General features: G+C 40.4%; 1 protein-coding gene across 3 annotated transcripts in view; it reads right to left on the bottom strand.

Annotated features, from left to right (window-relative positions):
* The window catches only part of FSHR (follicle stimulating hormone receptor), a 165,075-nt gene that overhangs the window by 45,897 nt on the left and 97,255 nt on the right, over positions 1-21,923 (bottom strand). For 2 of the 3 annotated variants that reach the window (XM_021701174.2, XM_021701176.1), the window contains exons 3-4: positions 3,995-4,069; positions 1,154-1,228 (exon numbers count right to left, since the gene is read on the bottom strand). In XM_021701174.2, coding sequence (XP_021556849.1) covers positions 1,154-1,228; positions 3,995-4,069 — 150 coding nt within the window. The remainder of the gene's footprint in view (positions 1-1,153; positions 1,229-3,994; positions 4,070-21,923) is intronic. The other variant, XM_021701175.1, reaches the window with a different exon arrangement.

Raw genomic sequence — 21,923 nt, 5'->3', positions numbered from 1 at the left:
TTTTCCCATAAAAAAATGGAGTGTGTTTCTTTAGCTTTTGAATCAGGGCTGGCCCCATGTGTTTCTTTGGCTAACAAAATGCTCCAGAAGAGACAGTGTGCTAATTCAGGGTGTAGATCTCAAGAGGCTTGCAAGCTTGAGCTCTCTCTGTTGGAAGGCCCCAGACTGCCATTAGAGCGAGCCTATGTTAGCCTGCTGGAAATGAGCACCTCTTGTTGGAGACCTGTCCTCTCAACTGAGACCATTGACAGCAGCCAACCCCATGTTGACCTGCCACCTAACTGTAGTTACTTAAGTGAGCTTAGCTGAGGTCAGGCAAACAGAGTCCAGGTCAGCAGACACATTCCACAGATCAACTCACAGACAGATGAGAGATAATAAATAGCTGTTGCTTTAGAACTCTTTTTTGGGGGTGGTGGTGGTTATGCATTATTATGTTAATAGGTAACTGATACGCATCTATCATTATTATTTCCATTCTTGTGACAGGGAAATAGCTGTGAAAGATTAAGTTCTAGCCTGTGATTAGCTGGGGAATGGGCTTAGTGTGACTTGTAGCCCAAGTTCTTATGTGGTATTTTATGGAGCCCTATCATAGCACTCTGTCAAGCACTCAGCTATTTTGGAAGCCATTTGCATGGAAGAAGCAGTGTCTTTGCTGATGCGACATGCCCGAAGGATGGAACTCAAACACTAGGAATCTCTCTGCTGAGAAAATACTATGTCTATTATTAACTAAAACTTACAAAATAAAACACTATAATGTATCAAAGAAAAAAAATGTATATATGCAGAACAAATGAGATGCTTTTGAGGTCAAGGTCAAAAGCTAAATGCTAGCACAAATTCTGGCTGCATCTTATTAACACTAAATCATGACTGAGTTCCGCAAGAGGTACATATGACAATTCCATTAATACAAACCATGCCTTATGATGTCTGTTTTAGTAAATGAAAAGAAAAATGCAGTTATATTAGTGGAACTCTCTTATAAAACTAAAATAAAATTCACCAGAAAGTGTCTCCCCCTTCTATGTTAACTCACATCTATTATAAAAAGCAGTTGCTCCCCAGAGTAGCAAGTGGACGTTTTGATAAAACAGGAATACATAATTTGTTTATAGAGGGGGCACCAGAATATAAGAGTTCTTACAAATATCGGAGGTTGGGAAGGCTCTGGAAGGCATCAGGGTCGATATATAGCAGGTTGTTGGCCTTTTCAATTCTACTGTAAAATAGGAAAGAACAAGCACATGAACTCAACATTAAGGAATGCTGTAGTATTTTTCACATTATGCAAAAGGTATCTCAGTCACTCACCTATCCATCCATCCATCCATCCATCCATCCATCATTTCAACAAAGAGTTGAGACCACATGCAGTTCTTTTACTACACTAAACCGTGCAAACTAAATATTAACCCATTTGGCTCTCATAACTAATGTCCTCTTGGCACCTGTTAATCATAACTGAACAAAGCACTGGTTGAGTGTGTCCTTTTCACACAGCACACTGCATCTTTAACCAGTAAATGTCTTTTAGAGACCTCCTCAAGGTTCCTCTGAGGCAGCTAAGAGGGCAGGGATGAGACTAACATGGGGGAAAAGAGATTTTGTCTGGTCTGGAGACAAGAGCCCATGAGATGGAAAACAATAAAAGGTGAAAAGAAGATGGGAGGAAGGGGAAGGGTGAAGGACAAAAGGGGATTAGGGAAAAAGTAAAGAGGCAAAGGAAAACAAAGATTAGGTGAAAAGCAGTGGACATCTCTGATTTTAACCAAGAAATTGCAGCCGACAGTAGCTGGGAATGTGCTGGTGATTCCCTTCATGTTGTAGACTGAGGCTACCCTCAAAGCTCATGGGAAGTGTGACTTCTGCCCTCGTTGCCTTTGGTTGGGTCCTGATCAATAGTCTGGAGGTGAGCATGTTCACATTTGGATTCCAGCGGAGAGAGACTGCCCTTTCCTCATCTTGCTGGATCAATGTATATTTGCAGAGATGCTCTGTGTTAATTACTTCCTCCCTGTTTTATTAGCTTTTATATTGCAGTAACCTGTAGCTATCCAGATCCAAGTACCAGGTAATTAATTATTTTAAGTACAGTCAGTGCTACATGGGGGTGAGCACATCTCCGTGCAGGGAAGAGATGAAAGAGCCGTTCCATTAGCTCTACTGCCCGCCGAACCACAGAGAGGGATGCTTGCTTGACCCTGCTCAGAGAGCTGGCTGCCCTTTGATTCATTTCTTTGACATTCCCTGTGGGTCTGAGACCCTGGTCAACTCTCTTTTCCCAACTAGGACAAGGAGAGACCAAACAGAAGAAAGGAAGGAACAGGAGGGCAATGGGGGAGAATGAGGGAAGGCATCAGTTGCAGAGGTTTAATGGCATTGAGGAATAATGCAGGTGGGAGGCAGAGTGGGTAGAAGGAAGGAAAAGGGATGGGGCAGTCTGCAAGTATGGACAGATCGAGTGTCATTTCTAAACAAATATGTGAATTATGTGAATGTGTATATGTATATATGCTTGGCAAATGCTAAGAGGTTTTTAAAAAAATACCAGAATTGGGATTTATTTTCAAGTCCTTATCCTGCTATGGATTTGGCTGGGTAACTTTAGATAAGTCTTGCAACTTCTCTGTGTCTTTCATCCTCATCTGTAATGCTAAGAAAAGTGGTTCAGTGGCTCTCCTAACTATGTTCTGTGGGAATTTTGTGAGATATTAATACATGCCCCACAGAAGAAACCTTTCCAGTGATATTGGTTGAGAACCCTTAATAAAATATCCTCCTTGGAGATTCTAAGTATATATTTGCATGTTATAGGTTCTGAGTTTTCTTATAGTAAGTGAATCTAACTTTATTTGCCCAATATTTCCTAATCTTATTTGACCATCGAGTCATTTACCTTTTTTAAAAAACACTTAATACGCAAACAATGAATCATGGAACACTACATCAAAAACTAATGATGTAATATATGGTGATTAACATAACATAATAAAATTAAAAAAACACTTAATTTCCCAAGTGTTTAATGATAAACAGAATATATTTTGGAAAAATAGGGACCAGATAGTCTACAGTCTCTTCTGGCCTTGACATTTTATGATTCTATGAATTAATTTATTGTAATTATAGGCTGGTATGAAACAAGTGCATCTGTATGAATATTGACAGGTGTGTAAAACTAGAATGTCAAAAGAGAAAGCAAATTGGGTTATAATAAGGAACCAAGGATTGTTATGACATACTTATTCTATGCCAGTTGATGTGTTAGATCTAATTTATATTTACCTCCTTTATTCATCACAGTGATCCTGTGCCATGCACTTTTATTATTATTCTCATTTTAGAGGTTAGAAAACTAAGTCTTGGAATGATTTTGTATCTTGGCCAAGGTTTCATCGTGATGTATGGCATGGGCTAGTATTCAAGTGAGGATTGCTTATCTTTAACTACATTATGTGGGATTTATTTTGGACTTTGACTCTGGAATAATTTTAAATGAGAAGATGAGATAGAGGTATCTTCAGTCACAGAACAAGGTTCTTGGGTCTATTGAAGAAAATCTGGGAGGGAGGGAGCGGACAAGACTAGGCTCTGAGCTGGTACCTGGATCACCAGGCAGAGAGACACATGACAGTGCCTTTTGGGCTGACTTTGACATCTTAAAATGAAATTTTTTCTAAAAATTTTATTCATTTGAGACAGAGAGATAGAACGTGTGAGTGCATGAGCAGGGGGAGAGGCAGAGGGAAAGGGAGAAGCAGACTCCCTGCCGAGCAGGGAGTCTGATGTGGGGCTCAATCCCAGGACCCTGGGATCATGGCCTCAGCAGAAGGCAGATGCTTAACCCACTGAACCACCCAGGAACCCCTTAAAATGAATTTCTAGAGATCCAAGGATTGAGCAGAGATAGGGCCTTCCAGGGATATACACAAAATTTAAGGCTGTTGCCAACGATCATGAGCAAACCCCACAGGATCTTGCTTACATTTCATGTAATTTGGACAGGTTGGAGAACACATTTGCCTCTATCACTTCCAAGACTTCATTCTGTGAGATCTCTCTGCAAACAAACAAACAAAAAACAAAAAACCATATGATTCAAGTCAGTTCAGTTATACTCCACAGATGGATTTAGGGCTCAGCATAGAGCCTCCTGCCTACAATGATTCATGAGACACACACAACTCTATTCCTGCCCTCAAAGATGTAAGCTGTAATAATGAGACGAAGCTAACACACGAGATGCTAATACTTAGAGAACAATGAGAGAATAAGCCTAAGGTGATGGCTTAGTTAGTTTAGAGAATATTCAGTCTACAGATGTAACAACTGAAGCCCAGAAAGGGAAGGAGAATTGATTAAAGATATTTAGGGAATATACAGGATGAGAATAAACTTTAGGTTCCTTAGACTCTGCAGGGGTCAGCAAAGTTTTTCTACAGGGCTAGATGGTAACTATTTTTTGGCTTTGTGGGTCATTTGGTTTCCATCACAACTGCTCAGTTGATAATACAGTGCAAAAGTAGCCATAGATAACAAGTAAATGAATGAGCATGACTGCCTTCCAATAAAACTTTATTTATAAAAATATAGGGGTTATCCTATATAAGATCCTGTGGGGTTTGCAGGCTGGATTTGGTGCCATGGGCTCTAGTTCAGTAACCTTGCTCTAGACCATGGAGTCAAGTTCTTCTCTCTGCTAATCTAGGTTTGGGAGATGAGAACCTCAATTCAGTCTCTTTTAAAAGGAGTGTGGATTTAAATACCTTCCCCCTCCATATTATTAGCCAAGTAGGGGTTGTTACTGCAAGGCCTTCCGTCTTAATGTCTTGGCCTAAAATACCCAGAAAAGATCTTTCAGGTTTCAGGGTGTTTTTGTTGTTTTTTTTTTTTTGTTTTTTCCTGCGGGAGTAATTTGAGGGCAGTGGAGAGTGAAGTCCACTATGCCAAAGCCCAGAGCTTGAGAAGATAGAGGGTGGCTTAATCACTTAATGTTTATAAAGTGGCTCACAGATGAAACGTGCTATTATTAGGTCTCCAGAGGAAGGTTCATGCAGTTTTAATGTGGCAGCTGAGTGTCTCAGGAAATCTCATAGGCAGCATGCTTTCAAATTGGCTGAGGCAGAAGCAGAAGCACTGTCTGCTGGCCTGGGGTTTCGCTGAAGAGTTCTAGAAAGGCTCTTGATCAGGGGAAAGCCTAATGGGCAGAGCGGGGAGGATGTTTTACAGGGGAGGTGTGATTATGATCAGCAGTCATCTCAGTGAGGGGGGGCTGGTGACATCTGGAGCTTGTCAACTCAGTGGTGGTGGGTCACTTCTCACAAGCGAGGAGACAGTTTGTGAGAGAAAAAAAGCCTTCTTATTCTATGATAGCGTCTTTCATGACTCACTTGATAAACTTGAGTCTTCATAATTTTTATAGTTGAACATAGATGGGTGGTGGTGGTGGTGGTGGTGGTGTGTGTGTGTGTGAGTGAGTGATAGAACATGTTGGCTATTGGCCATTTATTTTGCTCCTCTGTCCTACAAGTGGAAGGAGTACTGGGAGGTACAGGAATGAGGAGGGGTAGGAAAGGGGTGGTAGACCTCGAAAAAGAAGCTGTTAAGTTGAACACTTAAAGGAGTTGAGTGAAAAGTTGCACAGGGAAAGGGAGGTCATGGAGGAAGAACCAGATGAGCGGGCTTAAATCCAAATGGGGCCATATCTTCCAAAAATGATTTCCAGGTTCACTTACTGCTACCAGTAGGTTTGGTTCACCACTCATGGTAATTTCTCAGCCTAATATTGCCTAATAGGTAGACATTTCTCCTTTCCTGAATTCATGTGCTGAGAGTTCCCTTATCTGGATTTCCCCCTCCACCCCTCCTTCCTTCCATCCTTTTGTCAAAGAGAACTACAAATTATTAGACTTGAATGCCAAAGAACACTTCAAAATTATTTCAGAAGGTAGTTCATATTTTATAGCCTCACCCTCAAATACAGGAGAGGGTGTTGGGGTTGTGTAGGGGGAGGGGGAGCCTTTGACTGGATGAGGGTTGAGGAGAGATGAACAATGTGCAGCACTGGAAAAGCAGATCACTGAGAAACTCAGAGATCTTGTTCTAGTCCAACCTAGTGCCATCTCTAGTTATTTCTCTTATCATTAATTACATATCTGTATTTACCAGCTACTCCATGTACATTCTCTCTAATCCTTTTGACATGCCTGTAAAGTATTTTGATCTCCATGTGAATAAACAACCCCACCTGTATGCAGAATCACCTCTGGATGATTGCAGAGTGGCAACACTTTTTTTTTTTTTTTTACTTATTTGAGCAAGAGACACAGCGAGAGAGGGAACACAAGCAGGGGCAGTGGGAGAGGGAGAAGCAGGCTTCCTGCTGAGCGAGGAGCCTGACGTGGGGCCCGATCCCAGGACCCCGGGAGCATGACCTGAGCCGAAGGCAGACGCCCAATGACTGAGCCACCCAGGCGCCCCTGCAACACTTTCTTTTACACATCCTGCCTCTCAGGCCACCTTGGTCCCAGTATTTCCACTCCTGTATTTTAACTCAAGATAAATAAAAATGTATGCCCTCCCAAAGAGTTGTAGATCAATGTTCATTACAGCTTTATTTGTAATAGCCCCAAACTGGGGACAACCCAATGGATAAACTGGAATATCCATATGATGAAAATCTACTCATCAATAAAATGCAACAAACTGGATACAGCATGGCTGAATTTTTAAAAAATTATGTTGAATAAGAGAATGCATACTGTATAATTCCATTTATATAAGGTTCTAAAACAGGAAAAACTAAGATACAGTGACAGAAATCAGAGTAATTGTCACCTGGGGTCTGGGATGGATGTTGCTGACAGGAGGTGGGGGGAAACTTTCTGGGGTGATGGAAATGTTCTATATCAAGATTGGGGAAGTAGTAACATGAGTGTACATGCTTGCCTAACTTGTTAAACTTTAAACTTAAAATGATGCATCTTGGGGTGCCTGGGTGGCTCAGTTGGTTAAGCATCTAACTTTGGCTCAGGTCATGATCTCAGGGTCCTGGGATTGAGCCCCACATCAGGCTGCTCATTCAGTGAGGAGTCTGCTTGTCCTTCTTCCTCTCCCTCTTTCCCCACTCATGCCCCTTCTCTCTCTCTCTCAAATAAATAAAATCTTTAAGAAATGGGTGCATCTATTTTATTGTGTATAGAACATAAATAAAGTTATTTGAAAGATGACTTTTATGCAAGGGAAAGAGAATAAACTTTTTGTTTGTGTTTCAAGAGCTCTGAATTAAGAGAATTAATAGAAGAATCTTGGTCATGTTTTTTGCCCAGAGGTAGTGTTCAAATCCTAGTTCTATCCTGGTGATTCTAAGTAAGCATTCTTCCCCTCCTGGTCATCACTGCCCCCCCATCTGTAAAGTGAATAATTGGACTTTATCATAGTTTCTCAAATCTGACTGCATGTTGGAATCTTCTGGTGGACCTTAAAAAAAATTCCAAAGCCTGGATCCATACCAAAGAGTTGGATTTATTTAGTCTGGAGTGGGACTCTGATATTATTTTTTTCTCCCTTTAATTTTCCAAGCAATGGGGATACCCATATACAGGAAAGATGGAGAACTGCTGGACTAGATGATCATTAAGGTGCTTTTTAGATCTATGAATTTTGTTTTAAAGTTTGCTTCAGGAGCAAGAAGGGCCAATTTTCCCTTGGTTACTGAGACAATAAATTAGACAAATAAGGTTCTTGGAGCACAAGATAATGAGAGATAATGAGGCAAAATAGTAGCAAGATAAACCAGAGATCTAACATGGAAGCAGGAGTAAAACAGAAAAGGCACTAGTTAGGTTTAATTTTTCATGAGTAAAAACATTTAAACAAAAAGTCGCAACATTTCAGATGTTAAATGTGTAGCAAGAGCTGTTGTGGAAAGTATGTAAGAACACTTTAGTATCGATAATTGACAGTATTTTTGATTATGCATAGCTTCCCTTCATTTTTAGTGTACCTGTAAACTGGAGTTAGTGGTGCCAATACTCTCCAGAGAGGTTTAACAAAGGTTACCTGACTTGACTAAGATAATACTCAGTTGTGAGGATCATTAAATTGGTCTTTGAAGGGAGGATGTGGAATCTTTGCATCCAAACAACTTGGATAATTAAGAAACCATCCTTTGTCTCAATAACTTCAGTTAAGAATTTTCTTTGCAATTGTGACAAATCATTGCAATTGACACTATTCCCGCTGTGATGGTGTTTTCTTAGAGGCAACAGGTAAAAGGTTTGTGAGGAGAGGAGAGCTCTAGGGATGTGATAGATTAGCTGTTCTAAGTGTGATCTTGTGGTCTATATGGCCAAAAGAATTTTCATAATAATGCTAAAATAGAACTTTTTCCCTCTTATTCCTTGAGGATATAGTGGAGTCTAGGGGTTACTCAATGTGTAATATGGCAACAGCTGTAATGGAGAAGCAGAGATGAGATTCCATCTATCTTCTGTTAAGCCAGATGCTGAAAATTTTTGCAAATATGTAAAACCATGGTACTCTACACACTAATTTTTTTGAAAAGACCGTTATTTTGCATAACAATTATTATTTATGTTAGCATGTAGGGATTTATTGTTTTAAAATGGACTGACAAAATGTTTCCCAGTTTTAACTTCTAGTATGGTAAATGTTGGTAGCTATAACCCACATAAACCCAATCTCTTTGGTGTCTTTAATAACTGTTAAGAGTGTAAAGGGATTCTGAGATCAGAAAGTTTGGGAAATGTTCAATGTAGACATTGAATGACACTCTTATTGGGTGAGAGATCCTGACTCTGTGGAAAGCTTATTTCCAGAGATGAGGCTCTACTCATCTTCTAGGATAGTGCTTCTCAATTGTTCATGCACAGATGAATCACCTGGGAATCTTGTTCAAATGCTTCTCCGTGGGAAGATCTTGAGTGGGGCTGGAGGTTCGGCATTTCTAATACCTCAGGTGATGGGGATAGTGCTGGTTTTGACTGCAAGGCTCTTTAGAAGAATGGTTCTAACACCCCACCAGACCTTTCTCCACATCACACACATGGTTGGATATGAAAAACATGATAGAGGAGTTCAATTAAATTAAACCAAGGGGAGTGAGGCACTTGATTTTAAAAACTCTGTATCTCTGTTGGAAAGCCTCCTCTTTTTTTCTCATTGAAATTTTCCTAACTTCTAGTTCTCACAAGACTTATTTGATTGTTCCCTTAAAGGAATTACATTTTTTTGTCATTGCTCTTTTTTTTGTTGGGGGGTGTGCGGTCATTGTCTAATTCCCCAACTTGACTTTGAATTCCTGATGGTATCTTATTCATCTATCTTTGTATCTTTGGCATCTAGTGGTAAGTTGGCATGTAATAGATAGTAAATGTTTAGTGGATGGATGAGTAGATGGAGGAAAAGTAGTCTTCAGGTCCAGAAATGGCATCTGCAAAACTGCAAAGGAGATGACACTTGTCTTCAGTGTCTTTCACCCCTTTTCTGTAGGCAGCATGCCCAAATTTCAGCCAAGGCTAGCTTGTCTGTGAGTTAGGCTTTTGTCCTATGGAGTTTCACATTTAATACACAGCATATAAGGAGCACATACATATATTTGGTCTGTCGTACTAATAGTTTCTGGATGCCTTTAGCTCTATTTCTCTGGGTCACAGCATTTCCCACCTCCCTGTGGCTCCGAGAGGGAAGTCTTTGACAAAACACCCATGGAGGAGGAAACAGCAGAGATGACTGGTATGATTCTATGATTGGGGATTAGAGAAGATGACTCTTAAGGTCTCTTCTGTGCATGAAATTCCATGTTTCCTCGAAGGAAAGGGAGATGCGCTTGCATGAGATACTGGAGGTTTTCAGAGCATTGTCTCTGCAGTGAGTTTCCAAGCCACAAATTCTACTCCAGATGTGCATTCTTCTGGTCAGTGGAGTGGTATTTATATACAGGTACACTTGATGGAAGGGGGTGGGGTGTTCAGTAGGAGGGACTTTAGGGAATGAATGAGCATGTAGAATTCAGCCAGGTCTAGCATAAAATTTCAAACTATCATAGAGGGGTACTAATTTGTCCACCATTTCGCCTGATACTTATTTGCCAAATGCTGAGACTGTTTGATTCAGAGCAGAGGTGCTATGGGTTTACAGGATAAGGAATAACTAAAAAACGGTCACCAGAAGTTAAAGGTCTCACTAGAATGTCAATGACATCTACGAATTGGGGTGGAATAAGAAATTAAATACCGGTGGAAATGAATTTGCTGTTGTTTTCTCTCCCCCCAACGTAGGAAATACTCTCCAATTGGGTCTGCCTCTTCTTTTCCCTCCTCCCTTGACTTTCCACAGAGCATTTTCCCCGTAATATATCCAAATACCCCTCCCTAACTCGGCACATTAGGGGATTCAATTGCATTAAAGTATTTTTAATATTCACTATATCAAATTTCTTTTGTTTTTAATAACCTCAGACTAAATTAAGTTGATTGTTTTCCTTCCTTGAGTCCCCGTGGTCTGGGATCCCCACATACATCCTCTGTTGTAGCCCTCACATACTGTATTGAATTTGCACTCTGGTTTGTCTCCTTCACTAGGCAAAGAGGACAGCGACATTGCATTTTATCTTAGTATTCCTGCTACCAGCCAAATGTTTGATGAATGGATGAATTACCTTTGAAAGATTATAAAAGATTTTTCTACCTTGGCTCTTGCACAAGAAAGCTGTGTTCTTGAAAACTTGCAGTAAACAGAGTATTTACAAATCAAATTGTGTATTAGCACAGGAAGGAATCTTCTTGTTTAGCAGAAACTTGGAGTGAATATTTAAAGGAGTTAAGAATGAATTCAAATGTTCAACAGATTTTGATTAAGCAGCCTTTGTGTTTAAGGCACTAGGCTGGGTGCTGAGGATCTAAAAGATGAATAAAATTGGTCTTAGGTTTTAGCAATCATCGCTAAGTTAGTATTCTAGGCTTTCTTTTAACTGGTGCTATCTTTATTTGTTGGGCTACATCTGAGTTAATGGAAAAAAGAAAAAGGATGGTTGGTATGTTGCATTTGAATATAGCTGCAGATATATGAAGAATATGCTTTTACATATAGTACATATATTATAATTATTACATATTAAATGTCAAACATGCTTATAATATACATAACACACATTACACACACAGACACACGCACACACACACTATGTGATTTTCTGTATTTCTATCCTATGTCTACGCTCCAAATTCTTCTGGACATGTGCTATATAATTTTAAAAAATACATAACAGGTCAGGTGAAAATTCCAGTGAAAATGCCTTTCAGAAAATTTCGTAACGGTTTCCGAACACGTACTTAACCCTCTCATCTAGAATTCTCTTAAGGTCAGATCCAGAGGCTAAAACAGAGACCTGAGTTTGAATCCTGCCTCCATTTTTTACTAGCTGTGTAACTGGGGACAAGTTAGGGAGTCTCACTGAGCTTCAGTTTCCTTGTTTATAAAATGGAATAATGACTACCTCTCAGGGTTGTCAAAGGGTCTAAATGAGATGGTATGTGTGAAAGCACAATGTTCATCACATGGTAAATTCCAGATATCACCATGCGTGCCAGACCGCCTGCCCTCTTCTGGAGTTTAGGACTGAATTCCTCTGTAGCTGGGAGATACTGAGCAGGCCAACCACTGTACTGGGAAAATGGTGTTAGCAAAGGTCCTAGGAATAGTTCTCTCAACCCCATCTACAGATTAGATTCTTAAACTAGGTGATATATAGCATTGCCCTAACCTCCATTCTGAGTTTTTCCCACAGAGACCCACTGCTGGTCTAATGACCATCAAAGAGTGGGCAGTGCATAAAGGTGCCCCAATAAGGATGTCTCTGTCAATGAAGGCATAACCTAAAAAGGGTGTTTTCCCCTTTAGGACAGGGTCAATACAGAGTGGGACTTGGAGTCATTGTGTGGTAAGGCTATTGCCAAAGGGCTCCTCTTCCCTCCTCGGTGGCAGCAGGTAGATGCCTTCCTTTTCTGAGATGTCACATCTGCTTCCTCCTCCTGGGTTAGGTGAGTCTTTGCTAAAGATGCTATAAATAAGGCCCCAAAATGAGATTGATAAAATACCCTCTATGACTCAATCGGAGACAATTGAATACAACTCATTTTCAAATACATCAACAGCAAACGATTTTGTCCATTTTTAGTTTTGTCTTAATTTAAAACGTTGAGTAATTATATTTTGAAGTAATGTATTTCCCTCATTTCCCACAGCAGATGAGGAAAAAAGACTAAAAATCAGTCATAATAGCTAACATTTATTATGCTCTTATTTGCCAATTTTTCTGTGCTTCATATTTATTAGATTGCTTAATCATCATAACAACCCTATGAGGGTTGTATCACTCTTATTCCTTTTACGGAAGAGGAAAAAGAGGCATATAGAGGGTAAGTAATTTCCCCAATTACCACAGAGCCAGTAAGTAAAGTCGACCTTGGATATGATCATGGGGCCTCAAAAAGATGGCAGAAATCAGGTAGGCCATATTTACAGTGAGTTGGAAAACTATTTCCACTTCAGAAAATCCTGTTAGAGTAGAAATCCTTTTGGGAGTGATATGCCTATAAAACAACTAAATACCACCCCATTCCTCCATGCTGCATCGTACTGGAGTTCTGGCAAGGCAATATGTCAACGTGCAAAATCACCTTTCACAGATAAAGTCTCAAGCAGTGACTCATATGATAAGTGCTTTTTTAGTACATTCTCTATGCAAGTGTAGAGCATGTAAGAGCACATAAAAAGAAAGAACTGTCTCCCAAGAATTAGCAGTTTTGTTGCATGGAAGCAACATGCATGAGATGTTGTGAGTGCAAAAGTGCAATAGAATAGAAGTGGAGGAAAGTGTGGGAGGGATGCCCAACATAGAGCAAGCAGAGCAGGTTACAGAGTAAGGATTCAATACATTTAATTCTTTGTCCTCATATACCATATTTTCTCTCTCATGCCCTCTCAATGTCAGCATTTATGAAGCTCCATCTTTGTATTTGTCAAGCTTTCCCTGTTAGAACCTCTCTGTTGATGCTTCACATGTTATTGGGACATATTTCTCTCTTAGACCAGAGTCCATGTATGCAATTACCAAAGCCATATTATACTACATGTTCTGTGAACACTTCATGGACAACTAGTCTAGAGCAGGTTTACTATTTCCTCCCCCAACTCTCCTCCCTTCCCCATTTAATTAGTCCAGCCAACAGTTCTGTCATCCCTATTGGTTCACTAGACCAATGCAAACTGGGGTCACCTGGGGTCACCTCTAACTCCTCTTCAACATTTAACAGATCCTAAGTCCTCTCAATTACTTGTTTTCAGTGTTTCTTGCAAAAGTTTTCATTCCCTACCATCATTATTGTAATTATGGCTCTTTGCAATTTTAGCTAGAGCTTTAGTTATTAACAGTCATGCGATGACTCAGGGGGAGTTTGATGTGGGTCATGAGTCCTCTTTTTTCAAACAATTAAGTGTCTCAATGATTTACTTAAAATTTTGGGGTAAATCCAAGGTTATGTATATAATATGCAAGAAAATAAAAAAGGAGTGGGTAGTGGACACAAAGGTAGAGTAAAAAGTGATGCCCTAGGAGTTCATCTCTACCCAAATTTAGGAGGGTAGCTAGTACTTAGGCCTGGGAGCCATGAGGATTGTTGTTTGGAAAAGCAAATGGAATTAGGAGGATGATAGAGAAGGAAGGAGAAAGAGCAGGGGGGAAAGGGAAAGAGATTTTCTAGAGGTAGAATGATATTGGAGTTAGAAGTTAAAAAAGTAGTTCCTTTATTACTCTGTATGCCTGTTGGAAATTGTTTAAACAGGAATTTATGGAGTTCTAGGTGATGGAAGACAAGGGGTTGGGAATGTATAAGGGAGTGGAGACTGTGTGTAGAGAAGAAAGGGAAGGGATGTTGATTGGGTCACTTGGCTTCAGTGTAGTTTGCCAGCTTCAGCAGAGGCCAAAGAAAGGGAGATGGGAAGGTAGGTGGTGCTTCTGACACACACACCATGATAAATTATCTGTAGGATTGGAGCATGTGGAAGTTTGAGCTGTGTAACTCCAGGCTGCAGCAATAATAATGATAATAATAACCTTTCTTACACACTTGTTGTATTGCAGGCATAGTGTGAAATGCTCTACATGGGTAATCTCACTAATGATCTTGTTTTATTAAGGTTCTGCTGCCTTTTATTTGTCTTACCTCACATACACATATGACTGTATGTGAACACGTACCTGGAAGACAAACAGACCTGAACTAAAATTCTACCTTTATCTTAAATAAGTCAGCTAACCCTCATAAGACTTATTTAATCCAGTGGGGATCATTATAACTACCTCTTAGGGTTTTTATGAGAATTATGGATATAACACATGGCATGAAGAGATTTCTAGCTGTCTATCAAAATCTGTTTTTCCTCTCTTATTTTTGGGTACATAGCTAGACTACATTTTCTGGCCAATTTTGCTGTTAGGCATCATCTTGTGAGGAGGAGACTCCTCCCATGGAATGTGAGCAGAAGTGTTGTGTGCGACCTTAGGCCTGGCCCATAGCCCCTCATATATGTTCCTCCATGTTCTGTCTCCTTTCCATCGAACTTGGCTGGAGATGTCCAGGGCAAACTTGGAAGCCATGAATAAAGATGGTGAAGCTGCTGTTGCCCTGGCATCCTAAATAAAGTGTGATGTGACTACTGGGTGACAAAGAAACTTAGTTTTAAAGTCCCTGACATTTTGGAATTTGCTGTTGCCATCTATCCATTCTAATACCTAAGACTCTAGCATCCTGAATGGTATCTAGTATTTGCCCAACAAATCTCCTCCCATCAGGGCACATGTGAGTTTTGCATCTACCATCTGGTGAAAAATGGGTGTATATACACTAAGTGTTTAAATTTTTGTTGACCTTTCAATTAGGAGTCAGGTAGGAGTGCTGCTGGGCTACATTGGAAGAAGACAGACAACCAAAAAAATTCCCCTCAAAACTAAGCATCTATTTGACTTCATTTACTAGAGACCTATTTTAAACTTAGTGATACAGTATTTACTACCTGTGATGGAGTTGTGTGGCCTCTTGCTGTGAACACACCAGAGGGCTGCTCCTTCCTGAATTATGGACCCTTGGTTTTTTCTTTTTCAATTATGTCATGAAAGAATACACACTAGCATGCCAGAAAGAACAACTTTTTCACAATGGGGACTACTAAATCCATTAGCACACAGACCCAGGGAGGGGTGTTCAGATTAAGAAATTTGAACCTCTAGCTCTCTGAACTACAGCAATGTGGAGCTGCATGAGGCAGGGTCTCTTGAGTGGGTAGGAGGAAGTCCTTCCTCACTTTGGCAAATCACTGGAGCTCTCTGAGATCCATTTCCTGCGGTAAGATGTTGGTAAGTTCCTCTGTACCTCAGTATATTTCATACTCGATTCTTTGTAGTTGGGCAGGCTATCGAAGATCATATGAAAAATGTATGTCATACAGAAGAAAAAAAACCGCATAGTGTTATGCAAAGGTTATACTGCTTACCATTATTTTTATTACTTTACTGGAGTCAGGAGACCTAGGTTCTAGTCTTGACTCTGCCACTAATTAACCACTCTGCTTGAGTCAAATCAGTTACCTTCTCTGGGCCTTTGTTCCTCATCTATAAAATAACACTGTTGATCCAGATGATCTTGTGGGTCGTTTCTAGCCCTAGAATTCAGTGATTTTAATTATTTCTGTGATTCTGTTATTAAAAGGCAGCCAGCCACATCGTCAGCAGTCCTGCATGACAGCCAGCTTCTGTTTCTAACAAGCTGGGGTGAAGGGCTCCATGGAGCATCCTTCTTAAGGTACTGCATCTGTTTCCTTGGGAGCAGCTCTGTGAGATAGCCAGCAAGGGCCATTCTTCCTGAGCCCTGGACAAGGAAAGAGGTACCCCTAGTCCGAGCCATTATTCTCCTGAAGACAGTGCTTGTTTTATTGTCAGCTTAAAGAGGGCTCCATTGATCCCCCTGTAAGTCAGTGTTGAATTCCTCCTTGTCATATATCTTGAGCCTCTTTACCAAGAGAAACACCAAGTGTGTGTGTGTGGCAATTATTGCAGGCTTTCCTGTACACTTCTGTCGCCCCATAACACCCCAAAAGCTTCCTTAATAATTATCTCTGGGGATCTATTATGCCTTTTTTTGCACCCTTCCCAGCCCCATAACATAATCTGCTCTTCCCCAAATGGCTTTCATTCTCCTTCCAGTCTCTGTTTTCACTCTGTAATTCATAATTACTCTCCCTTTTATGCCCCACCATTTTCCACCTCATTAACTCTTATTCTTGGCATAAAAGTGCCTCTTTTATGGGCTGCAGTGAAGGAATAAGAAGCAGCTCACATTTGGCCACTTCTGAATTTGAGTTGGATTGATTCTTATTTTCCTCTTTGGCATGCATGAGTGTAGCATCCTCATAAGCATCCTAGGTGGAAAACTGATACCATCCTGCCCTTTGCTACATTTTCTGAATTTTTTTGAATTCAGAAATTCAGGGGCCTTTTTACTGACTACATATTTCATTGATTTTATGTCAATTTCTGAGCAGATTTCTCCATCTCACATCAAATGGTAGTCAAAATCCCTACTCTTAGGCTACCTTTGCCTCACATTGGTACTGAACGTGTCCCTATTTTTATAGCAAAGACACCTGTATGGTCAGGAAAAAGGAAGTAAGTCTTGAAAGAGATTCTATGTTATGAGACTTTCTCACTGCCTGGAGAAAAATGCCATTGTTTTAGAAAGTGAGGAGGATGGGGGGATGGAGTTAGCCTGGCGATGGGTATTAAAGAGGGCACGTATCGAATGGAGCACTGGGTGGTATATGCAAACAATGAATCATGGAACACTACATCAAAAACTAATGATGTAATGTATGGTGATTAACATAACATAATAAAATTAAAAAAAAAAAGTGAGGAGGAGAGTGGACTGTCTTTCAACATGAGTCTGATTTAGCCGGTTGATTCCCAAAATTTTGGGTGTCCTTATCAATCCAGTTCAGTAGATATTCAGGCCTTCTCTATGCCCTGGAAACCTTTGTTTAAACAAAAGCTTAGAGAGAGGCAAAACAAATAATGGTGGGATTATTCCTCTTGAAGTGTAGGGTGTTGGCTGTGGGGCAGAAGAAAAGAATCCATATTTCCTCCCTTTAGCAGCTTCTGGTGGGGGGAACTTCTGTACTCCTATGCACGTGTGTAATTTGTGAAATGCACATTTGTCCTTTACTAATATAATTTCAAGTAACAAAGATCTTGTTAGGAAGACCTCTTTTAGGGTATGTTTTTTGCTTTGTAACATGCCTGAAAGGAGAATTTCAGAGTATCAGCAAAGGAAGGAAGGCCCTTGAGTAGTTATCTTCTAGATTTACTAGATTTTCATGTCCTACACATGCATCTTCTCATTTTTTCCTCAAACGGATAGAGTAACAAAGGAACAAGAAGCTGTATTTACATGGGTAATTAATAACTGAACTGGTCTAGGTGAAGATGTTCTTCATGATGATAGGAGTGCATTTTTATTCATCTACTTAAGCTTTTTGCTGGGACTGTAGAAACTGAGTCAAGGCTAACCAGGGAAAGGGGATATCTATGTTAGGAACCAGGCAACAGAGCTAGTATTGTAGACCCATACAAGTACTCATAGACTCATCCAAGCTGGGTGAAGCTGGCAAAGTTACTTAAATTCTCTGAGCCTCAGTTTCTTTATATCTGAAATGAGGACAATAGTATTTACCTTGCAGAACTTTGTGAGGCTTAAATACTAAATAATTACATGTTAAGTACCTAAAGCTTAGTAAGTGTTAAAGAAATGGTATTTATTATTATTTTGCTCTGGAGTCTAGTTTAGTGACTATAAATTCCTTGAGGTCAAGGGCTTTGTTGTATTTATAATTTGTCACCTCTACACCCAGCCAGGACTCCACAAATGTGTGCTGATTGGACAGATGACATCTGCAAGACTTGAGATCCTTTGTCTTACATTGATTAAAGTAAACTTTACCCCTCACACCTAAGTATCAGAGCAGGAAGGAAACTCACCAATTTTCAGGGCAACCTTTATAGTTTTCTCTAAGGAAGACTTCTCTAATCCTTGGAATTAAGACATTTGCTTTCCTCTGAGATTCCCTAGCACACTCCTTGTGTCTTTATCAGAGTATTTTATCATTGTTGGACTTGTAGTTCTGCTGGCTGTGCTTCTGTCTGGAGGCTCCCAAGGGCTGGATCTGTGGCCAGTGTCACACTCTCAATAGTACTGAACCTATTAAGCTGAAGGGAATAGGCATTAACAATGCTTTAGTATTTTTGGCATCAAATCTCAAATTCCTCTGCAGTTGTCTTCTTCAGACATATTCAAGAGAATAGAATTTCTGCCTTCAAGGAGCTTCTAATCTAATAGGAAACTGTAATGTCTTCATTGCAACTGATTGCAGGGCTTCCTGTTGAAGAAGTGACTGTTGACTGAGTAAAGTAGTAAAAGAAGCAAAAGCTGTTATCTTGTTTAGGAGGGAAGAATGAGAAAGTACAGAAAGGTTCGGTGATTTACCTAAGGCCATACACCAAGTTAGAGGAGTAGAACCTGGGACTGCCTACTCCCATCTGATGTTCTTTTAAGCTCAAAATGTGGTATCTTTGTGCTAATGATCTCAAACCTCATGTTTAGCTATGAATAGTCACCTCCTTCCTGCTCGTCCAGGATACTTTTTTCCCCCCTAAAAATATAAATATTTGGAGAAAAGGAAAAACATTCTGACCAAATGTACTTTTGGTGGAAATTCTAGGACCAATTTATTACATCTAATCCTGTTCTAGATTTCAGAATTCACTTGAATGTATTAGTTGCACAATTTGTATATATTTTCCTCTTTCACCAACCACAAGCAATTTCCCCCTTTTTAGGATCATTATGTCTTTAAATGTAAGACATAAGACACAAGAATTACCATTAGCAACTTGCTTTTCAATTAGACTGCAATTGCTGACAATCAATATGATCAGACAAGGTCAGTGACAGAATATGCTCCATAGTATTTAAAGAGAACTGGGAGGTGCAGGGACAATGAAGAAATGAGAAAATTATTGGAAAATCTCTCCCTAGAGTTGAGAGTGAGTCCTTTATTGCTTGCTGCTTCTGTAACCTAAAGAGATGTCTTATAGTAGCAACAGTTTATAATCTGCCAACAGGAACTGGGGAGCAAAGGCAACGAGATGTTCACTTGTGTTTTTTTCTTTCTTCTAGTTCCCAAAACTTAAGAGAACTAAAGACTGAAAATCACCAACTTGAAAGGGAGGATAAAGAGTAGCTGAAGGGGGTTGTTAACAAAGAGGCAAACACAGGGGAGCTCTTTTCAGCGCAGATAGGGAATGAAGATATTTGAGAGGAAATGGTATGGTCCACAACCAAGTTTGCCTAGTGGCTCATGGGAGCAGAGCTTGGCTCCAGGCATCATAGGAAGTATAGTTGGCCTTGCACCTTGCATCATCTGGACCTGTGTCAGTGACTTCCTCTCTCTCCTGCTCCCTGTATTAGTCTGTGCTTTAAAGAAGAAACACTCATTCACACCAAAGTGTCTCTGAAAACTGATGACAGTCTTGATTGAGGGGGAGGGCATTACATTTTAGCAGGGAGCAAAGATGTAACCAGAGTCAAGATGAACACTGGGGACAATGGAGCACATAGTGGAAGTATTTTGGGCACAGTGGAACACATAGCTCAAGTAATTTTAGGCACAACGGAGCACATAGCTGAAGTAATTTTAGGCACAATGGAGCACATAGCTGAAGTACTTTTGGAGGCTTTGGGCCTTTCTGGATCCCCTGAAATCAGATTTGTGACTTACCATGACTTCATAGAAGGGTGGTTAAAAATGAGCTCCGGGTCCTCACCCAGTCAAGGAAAAGATGAAATGAGGTCCTTTTTCTAGTGGCCAAATTGTAGATGCAGCTCAAACACAAGGCAACATCGTGGAAAGCAAACATAAGGTCATACTCTCTGGGAGCTTTTGTGTTGAGGAGACAAGACCCAAAGTCCAGAGTGCTCAAATATTTAATGTCCATGAGCAGACTTGGACTAACTCTCTGCCTGACACTCCTTTTCCCCCTCCACTGCTCCTTGTTTTCTGCCTGAGAACTGAATGGGAGGAAGCCAGTTCTAAGACGGGAGAGGATGCGAGCAGGGGCCCCTGAGAGCTGGCAAGATGAGGCCTCATGTTTTCAGACTATTAGAGCATCGCCTGATGCCAACAAGATCCTGAGTATTTAAGGAGAGCTGACCCACTAAACCTGTGGTTAGCATCCCCAAACATGTCTTCTACAACAAAAAGTCTCTGTGGCCCTTGAAACATCTTTATTTTTTTTAAAGATGTATTTATTTTATTTATTTTAAAGATTTTATTTATTTGACAGAGAGACACATAGGGAGAGAGAGAGTACAAGTAGGCAGAGCGGCGGGCAGAGGGAGAGGGAGAAGCAGGCTCCCCGCTGTGCAAGGAGCCCGACATGGGGCTCGATCCCAGGACCCCGGGATCATGACCTGAGCCGAAGGCAGATGCTTAACGACCAAGCCACCCAGGCTTCTCTGTATTTACTTATTTTTAGAGAGAGAGTGTGGCGGGGGGTGGGTTGTGGGGGGAGAGGGTGAGGGAGAGAGAGAGAATATCAAGCAGACTCCCCACTGAGCCAGGAGCCTGACATGGGGCTCAATCTCATGATGCTGAGATCAAGAACTGAGCCAAAACCAAGAGTCAGACACTTAACAAACTGAGCCATGCAGGTGCCCCTTGAGACATCTTTAGAACAAAACAGTGCCTGCAGGATCAACAGCTGGTATCTAATTTCAGGTTCCCACTTTGTTACAGTGATGTGACCTGGGACAGATTCCTTACAAATCTTAAGTATGAAGTGAGTAAACAATTCTCTCATCTATTTCATATCACCAAAATCAAAATTAAGTGGTATCAGTGAAAGCATTTGTTAAACAGTAAAGCATTAAACACATAACCGTGTTTTTGAAATGATTAGAATGATTATCACTACTGTTATTACTAATTTTTCCTTTGAGGATACCCCCACTCCCTGTTTCATTCTGTACTCTTTTTCCTCCTTTCCATTATGATTTTTCTCCTTAGTGTTAGAGATAAAATTCATAACCAACTTGATAAACTGACCCCCAAGCTATTACTATACACCCAGCATTTCTCTCCCCCGGAGAAATAGAGGGTAACATTTAACTTATAACATGGTGCTGGGAGGTAGAATTTAGGCATGGGGGATGAATGTGAGAAGCTGTATTAATTTAAAATTCTATTTTGTGGGGATGACCCCCTCCAGTGCCCCTCCCCTAAAACTGCTGGTGGGGTACTTCTTTTACTTATACAGGTAGCTATTCATTGTGATATTCCACATGTTTTCAATGTCTTCAAGCATTAATGCTGGTCTTTATAGGCTTTATATTTTATACAAAGCATTTTTCTTTTAGAACATGGGGTGGCTGTATTAAAGATAAACTGTGTTCTCATATGCTGCTGGAAAGACAAATCACAGGATTATAGGAGAGGGGAGAGGGCAGAAATACTAACGGTGTCCTAAGGAGTTTCTTGTATGCAACTTGCTCCTGTTGGCATAGTCTTCTTAAGGGCTTTCTTTGATTTCACACTGCCTTTCATTTTCAAAGGGTATTTACCAGTGACAGAAGGGACCAAGGACAAGGAGCACTTTATATACATTAACATCATGCCCATCCAAGGTGCAAAGCTGTGGGGTGTAACTCCTTGGGAGTATCACTAGGAAAGCATTTTGGATCATAAGGAACTTCGTAGTGATGCCTATGTTGGCTTTAACCACC

The sequence above is a fragment of the Neomonachus schauinslandi genome, chromosome 10 (assembly GCF_002201575.2).
Source record: "Neomonachus schauinslandi chromosome 10, ASM220157v2, whole genome shotgun sequence".
NCBI lineage: Eukaryota > Metazoa > Chordata > Mammalia > Carnivora > Phocidae > Neomonachus > Neomonachus schauinslandi.
Note: the sequence above shows the minus strand (reverse complement) of the source record. Positions and strands in the feature narration are given on the sequence as shown.